At 43.9% G+C, this 24,123-nt stretch overlaps 2 protein-coding genes across 13 annotated transcripts in view; one reads left to right on the top strand and one right to left on the bottom strand.

Moving 5' to 3' along the window:
• The window catches only part of MCF2L2 (MCF.2 cell line derived transforming sequence-like 2), a 227,602-nt gene that overhangs the window by 107,940 nt on the left and 95,539 nt on the right, over nt 1-24,123 (bottom strand). The gene's annotated exons all lie outside the window — the stretch shown is intronic.
• B3GNT5 (UDP-GlcNAc:betaGal beta-1,3-N-acetylglucosaminyltransferase 5) lies at nt 808-24,026 on the top strand. Of its 3 annotated transcripts, none has more exons than XM_083612954.1 (2): nt 808-1,106; nt 20,411-24,026. In XM_083612954.1, exon 2 carries the CDS (start codon nt 20,729-20,731, stop codon nt 21,860-21,862), a length of 1,134 nt encoding a protein of 377 aa, XP_083469080.1. In that variant the 5' UTR covers nt 808-1,106; nt 20,411-20,728; the 3' UTR covers nt 21,863-24,026. The 3 variants fall into 3 exon arrangements, with proteins under 3 accessions (XP_083469080.1, XP_083469082.1, XP_083469081.1); XM_083612956.1 differs by lacking the exon at nt 808-1,106 and adding an exon at nt 5,488-5,578; XM_083612955.1 differs by lacking the exon at nt 808-1,106 and adding an exon at nt 18,924-19,470.

Below are 24,123 nucleotides of genomic sequence, written 5' to 3'. Positions count from 1 at the left end.
CCACTCAAAAAGGTCTACTCAAACACAGGAAACCACCTGTGCTTAAGCTGCATCCAGTGCACCACTGGGATGACAATCCATATATTGTCATTTCTTATGAATTACCGTGTTCCAGCTTTGATCCACACTGGCTAAAAGAACGATCAGGCTTTGTTTTAAGGTGGCATCATGTGCATAACCTAAGTCAGAGCACTGGGCTATCCAGTTTTAGCATACGTGCTGTCGAAAAGAGCACAGGCCTATCTAGCTCAGTACTGCCTACACTGGCTGGCAGCAGGTCTCAAGAGGGATTTAGAGAGTAGTCTCAACCAGCCCTACCTGGAGATGCCAGGGATTGAATTTGGGGACTTTTTGCATGGGGAGCATCTGAGGTGAGCTACACGCCAGAAATAAATGTCCCCAGAATATTCCCCAGAAATAAACGAGTTGGAGACGTTGTGCTTGCTCGGTTAAAGATACTAGAGAAAAACGTAACACAGGTTGACCAACAGCTCAGAATGTGCCTCCGCAACTGCGGAGGGAGAAATTGCAAACCATGCCCTGGTATCGGTTCCTGGGCGTGCACAGACACTGCAAATTAATTGTCTTCTGAGATTTAACTTCTCGAGCATCTTTAAAACAAAAACGAGCTAAGCCATTCCCCAAAGGCAGGCGATTTTCTCAGCGTGAGAAAACGATGAAACAAGCAGCGTCTGGGGCAAACAGATCCAGCTGGAGAGGGTGAAGTCCTGGGGTGCATTTTCCGGGAGGCAAGTGGCAGCCGGGGAGGCCGACTCCTGAGCCAGGCGCCCACATCCCAGGGCTGCCGGTTTCGAAGAGGGCGGAATGCGAATTGTATAAAGCGGGGGAACTGCCTCCGCTTTTACAAAGTGATTCTGGCCAATCAGCTTCCTCCCCAGAGCTCGCCTAATCCTGCCCAGGAGCGAATGGAGCTCAGTGGCGCGCCCGGCCGGGAGGAAGAAGGAGCGTGAATGCGGGGTTTTCCCCGGCTTTCCTCTCTCTCCGCGCGTGGTCCTTCGCAGGCGCGCCTTTGCTTTGGGGCTCCCAAAGAGAGGCCGAAGGAGAGTCCCCTTGGCAGCCGGGTGGTTTCTGGAGCCTTTGCGAAGGTAAGTCATTCAATTAATTACATATCCGATTTTTTAAAATACTGTGTTGGACAGAATGCTTTTCGTTTCGGGAGATGGGCTGGGGAGCTTTTGCCGAGATCCTTCGTAAAAGGCAGCAACTTGATCGGAAGTTTTTTGGGTTTTTCACATTGCAGCAGGAAAACACGTTTTATTTCGAAACTTCGGAGCAAATTCCTGCGCTGCGCCCCACCCCAGGAGTTTTTCGGAAAGGGTGACTATTAACGGAGCCTGAAACGCTGCAAATAGTTCACGAGGCCAGGCTATTGTCTAGGATTTTTCCCCTTCCACGCCTTTGAAAAAAGAGGGTCCCTTTTATGGCCTCGTTTGGGCTCCCTTCTCCTTTGGATGCGCGCGACCATTAACTTTTAAACTCCCGAAAGTAGGTGTGGTAATTGACTCGCTCGCTCCGGGAAGAGTTATTTGCAGCTGAATCGAGTGCCTTTCTGGGTTTGCTTTTGCAATCGCCATTCCTCTTCCTCTTTCCCTTTTTGAAAAGGAGGAGACCTCCCGCAAAATAACTCTTAAATGCAACTGCAGGGACTTTTACCGCTACCCACGACTAATCTTTCACCTCGTTTTGCACATTCTCGCGCCAGTCCCTCCCGGCTTTGTGTGGTTGCGGGTGTTCCCTCCCGGCAAAAACGAGCCGATCCAGCTGCCTGTGGCTTCTGGCGAAAATTGCAACGTCGACCCCAAAGGCACCGAGAGGAGCCTCCTTCCTCCTTCCTCCTCCAGCCTTAGGGAACGAGACCGATTCCCCCCGCATGGGGGGGGCAATAAAAAAACTTTTGCACAGCCGGGTCTCCGCAGAAGGCCCTCCCCTGCCCTCTGCTTTTCATTTGAATTGCCTGTTGTGCAAATCTTGCTTTTTTCCCCCCACCCGCCAACACTGTAATGGGAAGGCGAGTGCGCTTTCAAGCTTCCTTGCTTAGGCAATCCGACGCATTCACATTTCTGCGTCGTTGGGGCTATTATACTTTGCAAGCTACCCGGAGCGGGCTAGTTTCTCCCACGCCCCCAACTAAGAGGGCAGGGCGGGGATTTCGCCCCTTCTTCGTTTAGCATTTTATTTTTGGGGGGTGGGATGGGAGTGGGAGCAAAGAAACAAGAGAGTTCCCACAGTAACAGTTTTAATCCTTTGCAGCAAAATCGACAAGAGTCTTAGGGCACTGGGGGGGGGGGGAGAGCAACAGAGTCCATTGTAGCATCTGCTATTGTAAGCCAGAGTCCCATAGAGCGCCATTAAAAAAGATAAAAATTGCTGGTCTTTTAAGACGACCTGTGGAGTTTCCATAGTAGTGTCTTGTTTGGTTTGGGAGGAGGAGTTGCTCCCTTGGTTGGCTGGAATTTGCTGGTTCCTTTGGCAGCCTCTGCTGTCCCCTGCAGGTGGGATCCCAAATGGATCGCATGACCCTGCCCCCTCTTGCAATCTTTTAAATTGCACAGAGACTTTTAATCTGAGTCGTAGGTTCGAGCCCTGCCTTGGGCGAAAAATTCCTGCATTGCAGGGGGTTGCACTAGATGATCTGCACGGCCCCTTCCAACTCTACAATTCTATGACTCTCTTGAGAGAGGATCTAGGTAGCCTGTATGTGTTTAGCTCTGCTGCAGCAACATATGAAGAGATTATTGTAGCACATCCACTCCCACCATGGGGCTCTCCGAGTGGGTTTTTTTAAAGAGCAACAACACTGCAATTCCTCCCAACAGTTTGACTTCATCCCCAAAGGTGCACTCTCCATTGGTTCCTGAGACAGGTGGATGCTAACCAACTGCTCCCACTGGCTTGGGGCTGATAGGAGCCGCAGCCCAATACATCTGGAGGGTGCCAGGTTGCAGTCTGTGTGCTACTCTCTGGCTAATAATAATAATAATTTATTATTTATACCACGTCCAGTTTCCCCAGCCACTCTGGGCAGCTCCCAAACAAGTATTAAAAACAATACAGCGTTAAATATTAAAAATGTCCCTGAACAGGGCTGCCTTCAGATGTCTTTGAAAGATAGGATAGCTACTTATTTCCTTCACATCTGAAGGGAGGGTGTTCCACAGGGCGGGCGCCACTACCGAGAAGGCCCTCTGTCTGGTTCCCTGTAACCTTACTTCTCGCAATGAGGGAACCGCCAGAAGACCCTCGGCGCTGGATCCCAGTGTCCGGGCTGAACGATGGGGGTGGAGACGCTCCTTCAGGGCTTGCAGACTAAAAATGGGAAACCACCCTTCTAACTTAGCTTTGCAATTAGGGGAGTGTAGGTAACACCTTTAGTTGTAGCAGCTGATGAGAAGGGACCAGGCCCTGCCTAGCTCTGCTTTAGGCTGTTTACACAAGAGATGTTTCAATTAAGGGCTTTTTTTTTCACTTCTCTTTGCGATCTCCCATACCTGTAATTGAAAAGTTAATTGGCTGGAGTATACAGCTGGGTATTTGTTACTTTCATTATTATTGTTATTTTTTGCTGTTTTCCACACCTGTAATTGAAAAGTTAATTGGCTGGAGTGTACATGAAAGTCTACAATTTGTTGTTTGCGAGTGAATTACGGGACCTGTGAAGAGAGGGGTGGGGAAAACATTTTGAGCGCTGGTAAGCCTCTGCTAGCTTTGTCAATCTGAATTTACTTGAGGCCTTTTTCTTTGCTTTTTTTGTTTCCACAGGCATTTCTCAAGTTGTAAAAAACCACACACATTAAGCCTCTTCCCTCCCCTCACCCCTGTTGCTAATGGAGGCTGATGACTCTCAGAATAAGATTTTGTTCCCATCCTGAGAACAAAAATTTCCATAGTGTGTGTTAATATGGTTGAGGGCCTATAGGGAAGTTTATGCTAAAAAAAAAGGTACTTTGCTGATTTATTGACAGTCAGCTTGTGGAACAACATGAAGAGCTTCCTGGAGTGATGGTGGAAGCGAGTGGTTGCTCTGCATTCCATGCCTGTGAAGGCATCAGTAGAGCAAGGCCAAGAATATCTCTGAGGCTCTCCAAGGAGAGGGTGACATTGGGCTTTGAGAACCACTGGCAGCAATTATAACCTTGCAGGGCCCTTTCCTCAAACTGGTCCTCTCCATATGTTGGACTACAACTCTCATCACTCCTGACCATTGGCTATTGTGGTTGCGACTGATGGGAGCTGCAGTCTCAACATTTGCAAAGCTAAGCAGGCCAGGGATTGCCTGGTAGGGCTGGGAAAGACCCCTTCCTTGGAGAGTTGTGGCCAGCCATCAGAGACTGTACTGGGCTGGATGGTGGTTTAAGAAAACCACCTCTATTCTTAATATTGCTAAAGGCAAGGGTATTTATTGTATATACAAAGTGGAATATGTGCAAATAATTCCCTGAGGTGGTGATAAGCAGGGATATATATGCTGATATGATAGCCCGAAATTAACAGGTCCGTGGCAGAGTACTGTTACATTGCAACAAGAATAAGACGAGCAATGATGTCAACAACGGAGTTCAAATTGTAAACATCGAAGGAACGATAATAAACAGTAGCGACACCTGAATTGAATTTTTAAAACTTTAAAAGTCGAAACCTGGTCATAAATATAAGCACCAATTCTGTGAATTGGCCATATTTCTACTGTTATTTGTAGCACAATACTACTTTTAATGTCATATTTTTATAAATTGCTTCCTGGTCACTGACCGTATTAAAGATATTTGATTTGATAGCAGAAGTGCAAAATAACTTGCATTATACTCGTAACAGGTTGTGACAAAGCAGTTTATGGCTACATCCAGCCTCTGTTTCCATCCTGTATCATGAATGGGTAGACACTGTATTTAGAAGGCAAAATGTGAATTCAAATCCAATCCTTGTTAGGTCTCTTATTACCGGTAAGTCCCTGTTGCTTCCATTCCCAGTTGTTACAGCTGTATAGTAGGAATCACTCGAAGGATGACTAAGATAAATATTGTTGTGCTGCCCTGCATTTGATGGGATATGATGGTTCTAAAGATGTTCTGCATGTGACGTTAATTATTTATACCTTGCTTATCTGTCTGAGTTTCCCCAGCCATTCTGGGTGGCTTACAGCACATATAAAAACATAGTAAAGTTCCGTGTTTCTCAGCATTGTATATTTCTCATGCCAACAAAATTAGCATCAGCTTTTGGTAAGAAGAAACAAGCTAATGTGTACATTTAAGCAGCTGCTTTTATTAAGAACACGGCTAAAGACTTCTGTTGTACGGTGTTGAATATAGAGCTTAGGGATTGTGGTAATAACTGTGCTTGCAAAATTAGTTCATTTCCTATAGTAGCCATCTGTTTATGGCAGACACAGACACCTCCCCTCCACCAGTGTTTCCTGCTGTTAAACTTCCTTTATGTATCTTTCACTAAATTAGCCGACTGAGTGATGTGAGCGTGAATGGTTAAAGAGCTCAAAGGTTGAGGGGAGAGCAGAACGTGGAAAAAATGTGAAGGTCGCTGGTCTTTTGTCTAAAATGCTGTAAGTACGTGGTCTACACTGTTCCTATTATTTTGTGTGTCAGCTGCAATGGTGGGTACCTGTCAAATGTAAAGGTGCAGTCTTGGAACATTTTTTGTTAGAGATAACCCCATAGATGGAGGCTGCCTTGTTGTTGTTTTTTGCAAACACCTGCCTTGTTGTTTTTTGCAGACAATTTCATTGGTGCTGATAGCAGTAAAGATTATTCTGATTATTTGGGTGGGTCTTTGTTTGTGTGTTCTGCTTAGTACTGTGCTATCTTGACTAAAAACACATCTATGTTCATATCAACTTAATTATCATGGTATTCCCACAAAAAATCTTTGAATTATGGTATGGTGAGGTGGCGGAGATTAGTCCTCTCCCCTTGCATAACTACAGTTCCCAGGAGTTTTCTGGGGAAGAGAATAACTGTTGCATCAGTTCAGGTTTATGTGTAGCTTTGCTTTGGCTTAAGCATAATGGCAGTGGGAACATCTTGCCTTGATAAGAGTCCCATGTAGTTACTCCTTCAAAAAATGTTTCCCGTATACCATTATCTCTCTGCTCTATCCTCCTACGTTGTAGCTTCGCTAAGAGATTTGGTGTGGTGTGGTAATAAGAAGCTCTCTTGCTTATTGAGTAAGATAAAGGGAACCTGGGAGATGCTTGGATACTTCTGCATTCCCAGTACAAAAGATAGTGGCTAAACAACTGCATTTAACACAGAGTGGGAACCTGTGGCTCTCTAGCTGCTGCTAGACTGCAGCTCTTATCCTTCCTTGATCATTGGCCATGCTGCTCGGGGCTGATATGAACTGGAATCCAATAGTATCTGGAGGACCACATGTTCCTCATCCCTGGCTTAGTCAATCTGGAATCCAGTCCTTGCATGGCCACGGATGTGCCGCATTGATTTTAAGTATTTGTTCCTAGGCTGTAGATCATTACAGATTTCACGGGTATAGCAGTGGCCTCCTTGCATGCAGCTGTTAAGATGAGCAAAGTGTGCACTCCTAATGGGGTGGCAAGGGATGGATTTTGCATCTCTGTAAGGAGCATGGCATGGAAAAGAGATTGCAGACTTTCCTTGCAGGAAATCCCCATCATAGAGATGAAAGATACTGTTATGAATTGGTTGGGTCACCCCGTAATTCCTGGATTTAGTAAAAGTTCCAATTAATCAAGGTTTGATTAAACTTTGGGAAAGCCCCTGGACTTAGTTATGCTGAGGAGCCAAGCCACCTCGGCAGAGTCAGGTGAATGGGCCATTAGTGGAGGACAAAGTCGGTGATGGTCCATCAAGGAAACCACCAGCCCAGACACTGAGGTCCAGCTCTGAGGGTCTTCAGATGGTTGCCTCCTTGCGAGAAGTGAAGCTACAGGGAACCAGGCAGAGGGCCTTCTTGGTGGTGGCGCCCGCCCTATGGAACGCCCTCATGTCAGATGTCAAGGAAATAAACAATTATCTGACTTTTACAAGACATCTGAAGGCAGCCCTGTTTAGGGAAGTTTTTAATGTTTGATGTTTTACTATGCTTTTAATTCTGTTGGGAGCCGCCCAGAGTGGCTTGGGAACCCCAGCCAGATGGGTGTGGGTTCAACAATAAATCAGCATAGGGCAAGACTGCCAGGCAAGGGTGACTGGGGCCGCGGGGCCCTTCTTTGCTGGGTACTAGTGGGATGACAGGCTTGAACTAAGAGACACAGCGGATGGCTTTTTGCTGTCCTTTGGATTTAATACTGCCATTAAGGGGGAAGCCATACCCTCTTAGGATGTGAATGCTCCGCAATCCCTCCACTCAGGTGCAGGTTGCATATATGTGTAAATAAAACCATATGAAACCATAGTCTCTGTAGTGCCACATTGTCCCCAAAGGGAACACAAATCCTGGGAAGCATGCCTGCAACCCCTGGAATTTCGCACTGCTCGTGGTGATTGGAGTGGTGTGTAATTATATTTTCTCTTCTGCCTGTTCAGCGCTCTGAGGTCTTGGAAAGGAAAAGAAAGCAAGTCTCAAGCTGCACTGTATGCTTGACATTGGGTTATGAACAGCATGGAGCTGGGTGCATCAGGAACTATCTAGTTATGTAATTGGTAGCTGCCACTTGTTTTGTGGATTGAAAACTTTTGGTATAATTAACTGTTCCTTGCTTTCCTGAACTACTGATAATCAGGCCTCCCCACCCCACAATCTTAGAAAATGAGTCAATGAAAATTGACCTTGGTTGCTGGGCAACTTTCTGTTATCAAATGGAATTAGGCTGAATTCCCTTTTGGGACAGGTTTGCAAACTAAAAAGGCCTCTTAAGTAACTGTTGGGTGGCTTGTCTTAAAGCCAGCTTGGTATGCTGCATCTACAGTTCAATCATTTTCAGTATGCATATTTCCTGTAGGCCGGTTCTCACAACAATTTCTACATGATTCCAGCCTGCTCTTCCCTACTCATGAACACACTGCTGCATATGACGAAACTCATGTTGGTTTACATAATGGTGTAAACAGGAACGGTTTGGATTCTTAGATCACGGACTGCAGTTTCTTGAAGATGGACTTCTGGCAAGCGATGGGCTGCACCTCACAACGGTTGGGAGGAATGTTTTTGCAAAAAATCTCAGAAACCTCATCAGGAGGGCTTTAAACTGACTAATGTGGGGGAGGGAGACAGTGCTCCTGAAGGTAGGAGTCTATCAATTGATGAAGATGATCATCCAAATGTCATAGACCGAATGGAGCAAACAGCACGCAGACCTAGTGGTGGGAGGAAAAAATCCTTAAATAAGAGACACGGGGGAATGATTAATGGACTTCAATGTCTGTACACTAATGCACAAAGCATGGGAAATAAACAAGATGAGCTTGAGCTCTTGGTACAGCAAACTAAATATGACATAATAGGCATCACTGAAACCTGATGGGATAAGTCCCACGATTGGAATGTAATAATGGAGGGATACAATCTATTTCAGAGAAACATACCAGACAAGAAAGGAGGAGGAGTGGCGTTATATGTCAGGGATGTGTATACCTGTGAAGAGATCCAAGATTTAGAACCTCAAAGCCAAAGTGAGAGCATTTGGGTCAAAATTAAGGGAGAGAAGAATAACAGTGACCTCATTGTGGGAGTTTACTATAGATCCCCAAGCCAAACGGAGGACATAGATGATGCCTTCCTGGAACAGATGGCCAAGCATGCAAAAGGAAGGGAGATAGTAGTAATGGGGGACTTCAATTACCCGGATATTTGTTGGATGTCAAACTCAGCCAAGAGCATAAGGTCAAACAGATTCCTCACTGGCCTTGCAGACAACTTCATTGTCCAGAAAGTGGGAGAAGCAACAAGAGGAACAGCCATTTTAGATCTGGTCCTAACCAATGTTGATGACCTGGTTAGTGGGGTAGAAGTGGAAGGATCATTAGGCGCGAGTGATCATGTTCTTCTGAAGTTTACTATACAGCGGAAAGGAGGAGCCAAGCATACTAGGACTCAATTTCTTGACTTTAAGAAAGCCGACTTCATAAAACTTAGGGAAGTGCTGGGTGAGATCCCATGGACAGTAATACTAAAAGGAAAGGGAGTTCATGATGGCTGGGAGTTTGTTAAGAGGGAGATAGTAAAAGCACAACTTCAGGCAATACCAATGAGACGGAAACATGGAAGGTGCCTAAAGAAGCCTGGAAACATGGAAGGTGCCTAAAGGTGGCTATCTAAAGAACTTTTAACTGAGTTAAGATTTAAAAAGGATGTGTACAAAAAATGGAAAAGGGGGGGAAACCACCAAAGAGGAATTCAAACAAATAGCCAGCACGTGTAAACACAAAGTCAGAAAAGCTAAAGCACAGAATGAACTCAGGCTTGCTAGAGAGGTTAAAAGCAACAAAAAAGGCTTTTATGGGTATGTTCGTAGCAAAAGGAAGAACAAAGAAACAGTGGGGTCACTCAGAGGAGAAGATGGTGAAATGCAAACGGGACACAGAAAGGGCTGAACTCCTCAATGCCTTCTTTGCCTCAGTCTTCTCCGATAAAGAAAACAATGCCCGACCTGAAGAATTTGGAGCAAATGATTCAGCAGAGGAAACACAGCCCAGAATAACTAAGGAGATAGTACAAGAATACTTGGCTAGTCTAGATGTATTCAAGTCTCCAGGGCCAGATGAACTGCATCCAAGAGTATTAAAAGAACTGGCAGATGTGATCTCAGAACCACTGGCAGTCATCTTTGAGAATTCCTGGAGAACAGGCGAAGTCCCGGCAGACTGGAGGAGGGCAAATGTTGTCCCTATTTTCAAAAAGGGGGAAAGAGAGGACCCAAATAATTACCGCCCAGTCAGTCTGACATCAATACCAGGGAAGATTCTGGAGCAGATCATTAAGCAAACAGTCTGTGAGCACCTAGAAAGGAATGCTGTGATCACCAATAGTGATTTCTGAAAAATAAGTCATGTCAGACTAACCTGATCTCGTTTTTTGACAGAATTACAAGCCTGGTAGATGAAGGGAACGCAGTGGATGTAGCCTACCTTGATTTCAGCAAGGCATTTGACAAGGTGCCCCATGATATTCTTGTAAAGAAGCTGGTAAAATGCGGTCTTGACTATGCTACAACTCAGTGGATTTGTAACTGGCTGACTGACCGAACCCAAAGGGTGCTCATCAATGGTTCCTCTTCATCCTGGAGAAGAGTGACTAGTGGGGTGCCACAGGGTTCTGTCTTGGGCCCGGTCTTATTCAACATATTTATCAATGACTTGGATGATGGACTCAAGGGCATCCTGATCAAATTTGCAGATGACACCAAACTGGGAGGGGTGGCTAACACCCCAGAGGACAGGATCACATTTCAAAACGACCTTGACAGATTAGAGAACTGGGCCAAAACAAACAAGATGAATTTTAACAGGGAGAAATGTAAAGTATTGCACTTGGGCAAAAAAATTGAGAGGCACAAATACAAGATGGGTGACACCTGGCTTGAGAGCAGTACATGTGAAAAGGATCTAGGAGTCTTGGTTGACCACAAACTTGACATGAGCCAACAGTGTGACGCGGCAGCTAAAAAAGCCAATGCAATTCTGGGCTGCATCAATAGGAGTATAGCATCTAGATCAAGGGAAGTAATAGTGCCACTGTATTCTGCTCTGGTCAGACCTCACCTGGAGTACTGTGTCCAGTTCTGGGCACCACAGTTCAAGAAGGACACTGACAAACTGGAACGTGTCCAGAGGAGGGCAACCAAAATGGTCAAAGGCCTGGAAACGATGCCTTATGAGGAACGGCTAAGGGAGCTGGGCATGTTTAGCCTGGAGAAGAGGAGGTTAAGGGGTGATATAATAGCCATGTTCAAATATATAAAAGGATGTCACATAGAGGAGGGAGAAAGGTTGTTTTCTGCTGCTCCAGAGAAGCGGACACGGAGCAATGGATCCAAACTACAAGAAAGAAGATTCCACCTAAACATTAGGAAGAACTTCCTGACAGTAAGAGCTGTTTGACAGTGGAATTTGCTGCCAAGGAGTGTGGTGGAGTCTCCTTCTTTGGAGGTCTTTAAGCAGAGGCTTGACAACCATATGTCAGGAGTGCTCTGATGGTGTTTCCTGCTTGGCAGGGGGTTGGACTCGATGGCCCTTGTGGTCTCTTCCAACTCTATGATTCTATGATTCATGTGTGAAACATTCTTTGGAGGATTCTTCATATTGGCATGGCTATCTGACATTGCATCCTACATGCTGGCTGCTTTTTGCATGTCATGGTAAGCCATGTTTTATGGCTTACTAAGAATGCACAGATTGCTCACACCTGACTCCTCCCTGCTTGTAAGCAGATGCAACAAACCCCAATCCTTGGATCCTGTGTCCAAATTGGGGGGGGGGGGGTTATGCTTCGCTCCAAATAAAACATGACCTAAAGGTTTGTTCTTGGCTTACCAATTGTTCATCTGAATGACAGTGTGTTTGAATGAAACCGGTCACAATTCCTGGCTTGGACATAACAGGTAAACCAGGGATTGTTGCTGGGTGATCATTCTTGCTAGCAGGGAGGAATGAAGCAATCTGTGCATTCATGGCAGCCCACTAACCATGGCTTGCTGTGATATGCAAATGTTGCCAGTCTCTTATTGCAGCCTCCACAAAGACTCGCAGGTCTGCTTCAGCTTTGGTCAGCAATGCACACAAATCCATCCTCCAAATTTTCAGTTTACAGAGAACTCAGTCTTGTGTCTGTCTGAGCTATGGAACAGGGAGAAACTTGAGGGACAAAGAGATTCTCCATTCTCCTCTCCTGGCCTAGATAACTGTTCCAGTTACAAGCTGGATAAGTGAATGGCCTTTACAAAACAAAACTAATGCATGCTGAAAGTGCAGCAAATGACAGAAGCGAAAGTAAGCCTATTGTTGTACGAGTAGCTCCAGATATCAAGTTGTGCGCCTATCCACTATAATGTGCTCTAGCTATTTGAGTTTTAAAAACACCTAAAAGCTATTTGCCAAGTAGTGTAAGTTTGATTGTAATGTAGTTTTGTTTTTCAGGCTTTGTATCGAGTCAGTCTGTTGGTCCAACCAGTCCAGTAGTATCTACTGGCAATAACTCTTGGGTAGAAGTCTTGCAGCTGAATGTTGGGATGATTCAGGACAGGTCCATGAAAGCACTTCTCCATTCACAGCATGGTTAAACTATGGAACTCCCTCGCCCAGAATGGCTTTAAAAGAGGATTAGACAAATTCATGGAGGAGAGGGCACTCAAAGACTGTTGGCTACCATGTCTACCAAGCTCTGCCTCCACAGCTTGAAGTAATAATGCTTTTGGAGACCCATGGAACAGGATGCCAGACAAGATGTGTTATTGGCTCGATCCAATATTGGCTCTATTTATTTTTCTAATTTTTTTTTTATTAAAGATTTCTTAGTTTACTTTTGTACAGTCATACCTCATGTTACGTTTGCTTCAGGTTGCGTCCCGCGGCGACCCGGAAGTACCGGAAAGGGTTGCTTCTGGGGTTCGCCACTCGTGCATGCACAGACGCGCAAAATGATGTCATGCACATGCGCAGAAGCGGCAAATTGCGACCTGTGCAGACACAGGTTGCGTTCTTTTCAGGTTGCAAACGGGCCTCTGGAACGGATCCTGTTTGCAACCAGAGGTACCACTATACGTGCATTGTCTCTTTTTTCAGGTTGTTTTGTACAGATCAGTTTCGTTTGATGTGAGACGTTAGTGGTTCAATATTGGCTCTTTCTTGACACCTAATTGATCCTTCTAACTGGAGGTGCTGTGTTTCATCCCTGCTTGCAAAGCTCTAAAACTGAGCTATGGGAGGTGCATAGGATGCTTTGTTTGTCAATTACTGGCTACGTGTGCTTTTTGTTCCAAAGCTGTAGTTCTAAGAAAAAGTCTGGCCAGCAGCCTTCATTTAGTGCCCAGCGGGTGGGGGGGACCCAAGGCCTGCAACTGGCTGGTATCGTTGAGGTTCATCTGATGTCCAGGTTGAGCGAATCTGCTGTTTTCCACAGGCAAAGTTTGTTCTGAGCTAAGGCACCAGTGAAGTAATCTGTAGGCCAGAAGACACAAGCTAGGTGAAGGCTGGATCAATATAATCTGAAGGAACCAAGATGTTGAGGGCTTGCAAGTTTCAATGTGCTGTAAAAGCTGAGCTCCGCACACAGCAGTGGGTGTATGCCAGCAGCTTGGTATGTAATGGGTGTTAACACTGACTAACTTTTTCCTGTGACCATCACATGCTCATGTAAAAATAAGTACTGAGGAGTGAAGCTAGGGCTGGTTGAGTAATGCTTCTATAGATGGCTAAATAGGCTTTCTGTGCCTTGAGGAAACCATTTCTGACCCTGTAAGGTCCTTTGTTTCATGTGGGTTGTATGCCCGTACTCTTAAAGCTTTGTGCTTAAACATGGTAGGGGGACAGAGCGAGCCAGGGCTCAGTGATAACTGATCTTGGCAAATGGAATAATCCATACTATTTTTTTGGGGGGGGGTGTATTGATTTGAGAAAGCTATTTCACTTGGGTAAAAGGCACCACAAAATTTGATGCCCTAGGTTAAGGACATTGGCAGAGCCAGTGTTCTATCTAGAGTAGCATCCTGTTCTCACAGCGGCCAAGCCAGGTGCTCGTGGGAAGGCTGCAAGCAGGACCTGAGTGCAACAGCTCTCTCTCCACTTGTGAAGAAGTCCTGAGTCTTCCAACATTCAGCTTTGCTAGATGTCCCTGAATTCTAGTGTTAGGGGGGAGGGAAAACTTTTCTGTGTCCAGGGCAGTTGTCTACCAGCTCCATCTGGTATGCAGGCTGAGACCCTACCTGCCCACGGACTGTCTCACCAGAGTGGTGCATGCTCTGGTTATCTCCGCTTGGACTACTGCAGTGCTCTCTACGTGAGGCTATCTTTGAAGGTGATCTGGAAACTATAACTAATCCAGAATGCAGCAGCTAGACTGGTGACTGGGAGTGGGCGCCAAGACCACATAACACCGATCTTGAAAGACCTACATTGGCTCCCAGTATGTTTCTGAGTACAATTCAAAGTGTTGGTGCTGACCTTTAAAGCCCTAAACAGCCTCGGCTCAGTATACCTGAAGGAGCGTCTCCACCCCCATCGTTCAACTCAGACACTGAGGTCCAGCTCCGAGGGCCTTCTCGGTGGCACCTGGCCTGTGGAACGTCCTCCCATCAGATGGCAAGGAAATAAACAACTACCTGACGTTTAGAAGACATCTGAAGTCAGCCCCGTTTACAGAAGTTTTTAATGACTGATGTTTTAATGTATTTTTAATCTGTTGTTGGAAGCCGCCCAGAGTGGCTGGGGAAACCCAGCCAGATGGGTAGGGTATAAATTATTATTATTATTATTATTACTATTATTATATTTTCTCTGTCCGCTTTTTTGCGCACCATGTGTAATTTTATACCCCGCTAAACACTTGCTTTTTCTCTAAATGGAAAAAGGCACAAATATTGTAACCTTTCCTCGTAAGAGAGTTGCTACAGACCACAGCAATCATTTTGATCGCCCTTTTCTAAACCTTTTCCAGGACTGCAGTATCGTTTTTGTAGTGAAACCGTTGGAACGGCACACAGTATTCCATGTGTGGTCCAAGCATAAGAAATCCTAATGATCTCTAGCATGGATTTTGCCCTTTTTCACACTGACACACACAGGGTCAACATCTTAACTGAATTATCTGCTGTGGCCTGAAGGCCTGTAGACAATACTGCACTAGTTGGACAGATGGTCTTGATTCAGTGTAAGACAGCTCTTTCTGTTCTTATCCTGTGTGTATATATATCTATATATAAACCTAGGGTAATTGAATAAATGATTTAGGTCCAAAATATCTGAAATACTTTCCCTGTCCATTTTCTCAGAGGTTAAGGTCTGCATAGGGGGCTTTCCTTGTGCCCCGCACCCCTCAATTGTGGAGGGCATCTAGCATTTTCATAGAATTGTAGAGCTGGAAGGGGAACCCAAGGGTCATCTAGTCTAACCCCCTTCAGTGCAGGAATCTTTGCATTGTACAGCTTTCACCATATGCTGAAGATGCACCTCTTCACCCTGGCCTTTTGAAAGTTAAGGTGTTTTGTTTTGTGGGACGCACCTCTTTAGCTGAATCTGTACTGACCTGTTCCATTTGGAACTGTTTCACTTGAAGCCCACCTTCGAACCAGGGAATAAATTTCATAAATGAGTAAAATAAAATGATTCTTTTTTTAAGAACCAGTGACAGGTTGGAAGCCACCTGAAAACCACAGTGTGCTGAGTGGTTTTATGGGGAGCCAGATGCATGTGCACATCCTGTTTCTGTTAGCACATTTCTATGATATCCTATCCATGTACAAACGGTGTAGTGTATATAGAGGGGATATATACTTTCTGCTGCTTACCCTAGCAGAATGGGGAGGTGTCTTTTGTGTGGCTAATGTGTGAGAGACACACAGAGACGACCCTGGGGTGGGGTTGCTGACATTAGAAACCTGAAAACTATAAACTATATTGCAACCTTTTTCGTCTGAAGACACTTTTGAACTGAAGGTGTCAAATAAAACACTATGGAATCTAGTCTTCTGTGTTAAACCATTCAGCATGAATTTGTTAATTTCTTAAATTTATATCCAGGCTTTCTTCTGTTGTGGAACCCAAGACACCACATATGGTAATCTAGGCAGTCACCTGTCCAGGCACTGCTTACCATTAGCAATGTGGTTGCCTCATTTGCCTTCAGATTACGCTCTGGGGCAAAGTCTAGCTTCCAGTCTTGCATTGCACATTTTAATACAAGAGTAATATGCAAACCAGCTTGCATGGTAACCCCACTCAGGTACTCAGTTACACAGTCAGTAGGTGACTTCTTGGGCAAATTGGGAGAAGCATCCAGAAAGGTCAAATAGGGGGTGGGTAATATTCCATTCCCCAAGATGTATAAAAGGTTGCATATCGAGGGCACAAAAATGCACCAGTCAAGGGTGTGAGGATGAAAACGGATAGTTTTAAAGGTTATAGGGAGTGCAAGGGAGGAAGTGAAGCCTTTTCAAATCAGAGTTGCTTCCTGGAATTGCACATTGTGTGCCTTGTGGGCTTTCTACACTTACGCTTTAAAAGACTTTAAAAACCACTTCCCCCTTGACAGTTTTCTCATGGTTTCCTTCATGTGTCATTACATTACTATTCCATTAATCCACCTGGATGCAAGGCACGCTGTCTGAGCAAGGCTTCAGAAATTGTTACATACAGAAGCTTTCCATGCCCTGACACTTGCGTAACTGTTGCATGACACAGTGCATTTGCAAAGGCTACAAAGCTCAGCCCAATATTTAATGAAATATTGTACTTTTGATCAGAGGGTGTATTTTTTGTGATTGAAGTACAACTTGTACCAAAGGGATGTTTGTAATGGACTAGAAACTGGGCGTGTGTACATATTTCATTAAAAAGCCCTTTAATTATAACTGGAATCCGAACACCTGGGGGAAAAAAATCTTTGTTTTTGGCAATAAAATATGCGCTTAAGTGTAAGCACTGAAAATATTTTAACAAGAAATAGTGAATGTGCATTCCCGTAGAACTTTCATATTTCTGATTTAAGACATTTTCACTATTCTTTCTCTCTATTTAAAGAACAGCTTATACAACTCCCGCAAGAAAAAGAGCGTTCTCCAATAAATGGCACTAGGATGGCATTCTGAACACTTTAAATATTAGAGCCCTCTGTTTGCTACTCGTGTCATCCTTGGAGGAAGGGTGGAGATTAAAAAGTACCAGCATTTCTAACTTTGTTTTGAATTGATGCATGTAGTCCAAACTGATAATCGTTTATACCTCTCCTGGGGATAAATGGGCAAGCTGCCTTGAGTGCCTAGAGGGAGAATCCTGGATTAGGTAAGATCTTTAGTCTGATCTAGTAGGGCAGTTCTTACATTTTAAAAAAAGACTATTTACTTGTTGCCAGAAGAAAATCTGAGCAAACCTTTTGTCATTACGCCTCTCCATTTCCTTCTCTGCCTCCTGGTTCCCCCAAACCCTCCATGCACGTTTAGTTACCCTCAACAAGTTTCATGGTCAGAAAGCTTATCTTCCAGCCCAATCTCCCCTGCTGCATTGCGAGTATAAATATGGGAGAATCCTAGGTTATTTGGAGAGCTGCTGGGATCCCAGTGTTGGGATTATTTGGGCCTTCCAAGATGCATTGTTATAGGGCATGAGGAGTAAAATCACAATGGATTTTGTGCTTATTAATGTCCTACTTTGCTGGCACTAGTCATCAGCATGACTTGTAGTGTGGAGATGCGCCATTTTGGGGAAGGATGTAAAAACCACGAGTGCTTGAGTAGAAGTATACCACAACAGTAGCATGCAGCTGAAATAACTGGTACTTGCCTGCGCTGTGTTAAGAAGGGAATCTGACAGTGGTTTTCAAACAGTGTTCTGAGATGTGCTAGATCTGAGGCCCTGAAGGCTTGGCCAGTGCCCCACAAGAACTGAATATGCTCCCTAGCCCACAACATTCCCCTAAATCTTCTGAGAATTGTAGGGGTTGGCAGAAAAAATTGGGTGGGGGTGAGCATCACTGGAAGATGAACTTGTTTAATTAATTAGCAACTGGGATAAGAAGAGAGTTACCCTGGCAATCCAGATAGATTGGGCAAAATAACGTTGCTTCTCTTTCCACCCCAGCCCCCCAATAACTTAAGGCTGCTTTCTAGCATTTATTTTTTTTAGCATGCAGGCTGAAACGAACCTTGTCTAGGCAGTTGCTGAGTGTTTCATTTGTTTGTGTAATTTTATGTAACCAAAATAATAGAGCTTGACTCGTGCTGCGGAAAGTGCTGATTTCAACTGTGTTAAAAAAAACTGCTGCTGCAGCTTTTCTCCCTCCTGTTGCACACCACAAGCTGAAAACCTTGGCTACGTCCGTCCAAGTTGTTAATCATAGCACAGGCCATCTACCAGAAAAAAAACCAAACGGTTCCCTTTCGGCTAGGAGGGTAAATACCATGTGCTGGTTGTGTTCAGCTGGAGCACCTCAAGACTGCTTCAGGCCAGCTGCATCTCACATGATGCCTGAATTTCTTTGAACCGAGACAAAGATCCTGTACTCCTCTTACTATAAATCTGAAATTATAAGGCATTTAGGCTGTTGCAAGTTCTGCAAACAATTCCCTTTCTTGCTAAACCTCTACCGAGGAATGGTTAAATAACAGCTGTGATGAATATTATTTAGAATATAATGCTTGTCTGTTATGGGTTGGCCACCCACGGTTTAATTAAACTACTTCACAGATAACGTTCCAAACAACTACAAGAATTTGTGAGTTACTTGTGAGACGAGACCAAGCTGAACTCTTTAATTTGGCCTAGAGTTGTGGTTCCCAACATGGGGCACACACCCAACAGGGGGGCAATTCGTGAATGAGTTAGACCAAGTTAATGGCCTTTTAGGCTTCCTCCTCGTGAACAGGAGTTCACTTTTTGAATATTAAGTATTATGTGTCACGGGGATGTTAGAGATGCTTAGGTGGGGCATGGCAAAAAAAAAAAAAGTTGGAAACCAGAGATGCCTGGCTGTAAGCCTGCCCTGCTTGTACATCGAATATGCACTCTAATGCAAAATACAGTAGTTGCTGTGCATTGCTTTTAAATTCAAAATTGTGTTTCTAGCCACCATGAGGCTGAGAGTTCTGCAGCTTTGGCTTATAGGAAGACAGGCTTTCCCCCTGTATTTCTTTCTAGTTTTGTTTCTCCTGTCACAAAGGGCTCTTTCACATTGCCTCAGGTTCTGGGGAAGAGTAATACAGGTTTTACACATTACCAAGCCACAGTGCGGTCAGTGACTTGCAGGTTGTTTCGGTTGGTAGCCCTGAGCTTCACTGACGGGACAGTGGTTACACTTGTACAATGCTGTTTTGCATGACTTCTGCTTTCATATTTGTTAAGGGGCTTTTGTGGTTTTTTAGGCAGGGGGATCAGAGTCCTGATCATGAGATATATTCAAAGTCAAAGTTGGTTTAAAACACTGAGAGGGCAGAGGAATAGAGTCCCCTGTCTGTCTTGCCTATCTCGCACACAGGCACACTCACTCTGAAATGGTAGTTAGGGCCTCTCATGGACCCAAATGGAGACCAAAAGTAGCTTTAACTGGACCCTAGCAAACAGATTATAGCGAAACTGCTATTTCAGAGGCGACTGCTTTATTAAATTTCTGGCCTTGTGACGTAGCGATCAGTCTGATAGGGTGATTAGCAATAAAGTTAGCATGGTGCTTTATAGATGTTATTTTTCAAATTGTCACAGCACAGTGCTTTATGCTTCATTTGGGGAAAAACTGGGTAGTGATAGAGATCAGATCTTGCAATGTGGAGAAAGAGTGAAGAAAACGCTTGTCTGTCTGCCTTGTGATTACCTTCAGGTGTGGTAATAAAAGGCTCTTGTTTTTGTGGGTGGTGGTGGCTGTGAACATGCTTCCTGTGTCTGAACAAATGCTGCTTTTTTTGAAGAGCTAGCGCATGCAATGGAGATGGAAGAAGGGCCTGAGATTCAAATTTCACTTTTCTTTCCCCTCCCCCACTTGGACTGTTTATGGAAGCAGGCAGGCAACTGTTTCTCCTCAGAAAGCATTATGGCCGCCTCAGCCCTTCTCACTGAAGTGCGTCTCTCCTCGGGCAGCCTGAGGGAAATTTAGGAGAGACGGGGGCATTGCTGTCACCTCTTCGCCCCTGAGGCCACTGTCCCCAGTCCTCACACAGAAGGCTGGCCTTTATATGTGCCTTTTAAACAACCAAATCTCTTTTTCGTGAAAGTGGTGTAAATTGGTCTTGTAAATTAGCAAAGAATGAATAAGCTTGGGCAAGCTGCTAGTTCTGCTCCCCCTATCTGCAATATTGGGATAATATTGACTTGCCATGGAGAACTATTAAGAATTAATGAGAATTTGTCTGAAGTGAACCATTGAACTTCAATATAAATGTTCTGTAGTGCGATGAAATTCTGGGTACTTGATTGCTGCATATCAGATAGTCAAGAACTTATGACTGCAGCAGTCTGATGTTTGACTCCCCAATTTCCATCAACCCCAGCCCACATGGCCAGCGGTCAAGTATGATGTAAGTTGTAGTCTAGCAACATTTGGATGACCACAAGTTCCCCACCCCTGGTTTCTGGAATGGCATGGAATCCAGCCATGCATGGGGAAGTAGAAGTGTCTGCTTGATACAAATAAGTCCAAAATTTGAGTAACTATCCTTCACCTGTTGTGTTTTTGTATTTTTAGGGGTCTTCTATGGGATTATAACTGTGATTTAAAATGTAATAACATTTGGCTAAAGTATTTTCTTTCCTATATTTTGCAGATGTCTTAAGCTGTAAGAGAACAAATGCAAGGTAATTCTTCGATCAGCTAAAGATGCAGCAGAGCAAAGACTATATTCAGCCGGTACTGTTGTCCAGACTCTACTTCACACCTTCCATTCCAGCAAAGCAACTTTTGAAGCAAGATGACTTATAAAAGTTGGCGTATGAGGATTTTATTAAGGCTGCTGTCCAAAATAAATATTCATCTACGATGAACACTTCCCCTGAAGGAGAGACTGTGAACTCTTTTGCTAAAACAAGAACTCTGTTTAAAAATAAAGATCCTTAACTGTAGGACATAAGAAGAGTGCATCAGAATGTACATTAATCATAGAAGAGTAAGAAAATGCCAATTTGTACAGCTATTTGCCACTTGTTTTGTGCTGTCTCTCATGGTTTTTTGGGGACCACTTGACAATAGTATTGTGAGCCACATGAAGTCTTACTCTTATAGATACCTCATAAATAGCTATGATTTTGTGAATGAAAACTTATCTATCAGTAAGGACTTGGATAGGGTAGCAGGCTGTCAATACTTGATCAACCACAAGGAGAAATGTCAGAAGCAAGATGTTCTGCTGCTGCTGCTTGTGAAGTCTTCACCTGAGAACCGTCACCGGAGAGACTCTATTCGGAAAACGTGGGGTAATGAAAGGTACGTCCGTTACTATCTTCAGGCCAACATAAAGACCCTGTTTGTGTTGGGGCAGCCAAGAAACCTTACAGACAGAGACTATATGCAAATGAGGCTTCAAACAGAAGACAAGTTTTACAGCGACCTGATTCAAGGAGACTTCTTAGATACTTTCTACAACCTTACCCACAAATTACTCGTGCAGTTTAGCTGGGTAAATAAGTTCTGTCCTCACGCCAAGTTTGTTATGTCAGCAGATGATGACATTTTCATCCACATGCCAAATCTTGTTGCATACCTCCAAAATTTAGCACAAGTTGGTGTTCAGAATTTTTGGATTGGGCGTGTCCATCGTGGAGCACCTCCCATAAGAGACAAGAAAAGCAAATACTACGTTCCCTATGAAATGTATCCCTGGCCTGCGTATCCGGATTACACAGCAGGAGCTGCGTATGTAATATCGAGTGACGTAGCAGCTAAAGTATATGCAGCCTCGCAGACTCTTAATTCAAGCCTTTACATCGATGATGTTTTCATGGGTCTCTGTGCCAACAAAATGGGAATTGAACCACAACACCATCCTTTTTTTTCTGGGGAAGGGAAGGCTCCATATCACCCATGCATTTACAACAAAATGATGACTTCTCATGGACATGTAGAAGACCTTCGCTACCTTTGGAAGCAGGCTACGGATCCAAAAGTGAAAAACATTTCCTCTGGAGTTTTGGGTAAAATATATTGTAGAATGGTTAATGTTATGCTTCTTTGCAGATTAGGCTATCAGGACACATATCCCTGTGTTGCTGCATTTTCCTAATACTTGAATAGACTTGTTGAGCCAAAAATCTGAAATCTCTAGCTCTTTCCTCCCTTGACACATGAAAAATGAACATAAAATATTATGTGAAAACTTTAAATGTGAATGTTTGCCTATACCCCACACTAATCTAATGGCTTCAACAAAGTTTTCTTGGCTCTATTGAAACATTTGCTCCCATATGTTAGAGTGTATTTGTCCAAGAGACTTAAAGAACTGGCTAGATGTTACTGAAAACCGTATGTTTACACTTCCAGTTCTAAACTAGCTGTAATTACCATATGGAATTGAATTTGGAAAACAGATTATTTGAAAACCATGTACATCTTCTGTTTATAATACGATTTGGAAAGAGCAGGTAAAGTAGGCAGCTCAAATAAATGCAATGATGAAAGTATTGATGTACCAGTTAATGTTTTCTCCCCCACTCCCATGCACAATCACATGTTGATTGTATGTCTTATCAATCCAATGGCACTGTGCCTGTTACCACTGCATCACAGTCCATCACAGTGATAATTCGGTCCTAACTTTAGAAACCTTGATCCTATACAAGTGGTCTCATGCTGGCTTCAAGCACTGGTTCAAATGAATCCTGAAAAACTTCATCTCTATTTCAAAATTTTGTAAAACAACTTAAAGAAATGTAAAATCTTGCAACCGAAGCACTGAACTCTGAACAAAAAAAAAATCACACTTAATTATTCGTCACCTCCCAGTTGGTCTTCACTGCAAATATATTTTCATCCTGTTCACTTCTGTTAAACGTAATCAGCAGGAGACACTGTTTTATCTGAAAGTGTAGGATTACACAGCACAAGAGTGGCTTCTAAAGTTCAGAAAGGTGTAAAACACACCAATCCATGTCAGCTACCTACATGAGTAAGGGACTTTGCAATCTCTGAATCCGAAATAGAAAATGCATAAGTTCTGCTAGTCCAAGAACTTTTGCCCGCAGAAATGGACTCCCCCTCCCTCTCCTCTCTGCCCCCTAAATATGTTGTAAGAGTTCCCTCAAACTTCTGGAGCAAATTTGGGGGACATGGGGAAAGAAGAGGGAGTGGAAGCTGTTTCTTAGTTGTATGCTGTCCTGTTTTACAGCAGGGATGGTGAACCTCTGACTCTCCAGATATGGGACTACAACTCCCATCATCCCTAGCCATTGGCCATGCCAGTTGGACTACAGCTGATGAAAGTTGTAGTTCAACAACATCTGGAGGGGCACAGGTTCCCCAGGGTGGGTTGGAACTGAATTTATTTGCTTGCACCTACCATGCCGCATAAGGTTCTAGGCAAAAAGGTTTGCATAGTTTGGGGAGGGGAGAATCTTGGCCATCTCTCCTCATCGCCCTGTTCCCCCAGGCTACTGGCTTTGCTTTAAAATCAAAATTGCATACAATGTAGGGCTAATGGAACATGGATTTTTATTGGTGTTTAATTTCTATATTGCTATAACCAGTTTCAAACAGACATCCCATTGACAGCTAGCTTAATGCCATCCAATAACAGTCGAAATATGCTTAATAGTTTGGGTCTTGCTAGCAGGCATTTGCTTTGTCTGAAGTGTTAGTCCGGTGACCACAATGTTCAAGTGACCACAAGATTTAAGGCCTAATGTATAGCTAGCACCTAAAACTTACGTTGACTGTAGGAAGTGCTGTATGTGTTTTGTGTTTTACAGCAGGTATGTTCTGCTTTTAAAAGTATTTATTAGCTAGCTTTAAAGGGACATGGAGATGGTTTCATACTACTTTAGCTTGCAGAAGAATGTTTAACAATTTAAGGAAGTTATGAAGGCACTCTTTCCAGGAAAAGAGAGCTCGACATTTTCTTAGCCTTCTGGGTTCTGAACATTGATTGTCTTTATATATTTGAAACTGGAAATTCTTGAGTTTGCCAGTGCTCCAGATGCAAGGTTGTTAGACTTTTATTTTTCCACTTCAAAGGTAAAATTGCTTCAGCCTGAATGGTAACTTCGGGTACTAGCTTTGACACTGTTGCACAAAAGTGTTTATTACTTTAAAGCAGTTACTTGTTTGGTTTGCAGCTATTTGATATGATTTTTTTTATTACAGAAATGACTATTTATTCATGACACTTTTGCTCTGTATCACGTTTTCTAAAATACTTGTTTTCAATAAACAATTTTGTGTTATTTTGTAAATGTGTTCTACTTTGATATCTGAAGTCACTGAGGATACAGTCCTAAGGCTCCATCTGCTGGGATGAGCAGAATTGGGAACCAGCGGATCTCTGACCCA

Source organism: Podarcis filfolensis (assembly GCF_964270895.1).
Source record: "Podarcis filfolensis genome assembly, chromosome: 5".
Lineage (NCBI taxonomy): Eukaryota > Metazoa > Chordata > Lepidosauria > Squamata > Lacertidae > Podarcis > Podarcis filfolensis.
The sequence above is the reverse complement of the archived record's forward strand: the minus strand, read 5'-3'. Positions and strand labels throughout refer to the sequence as shown.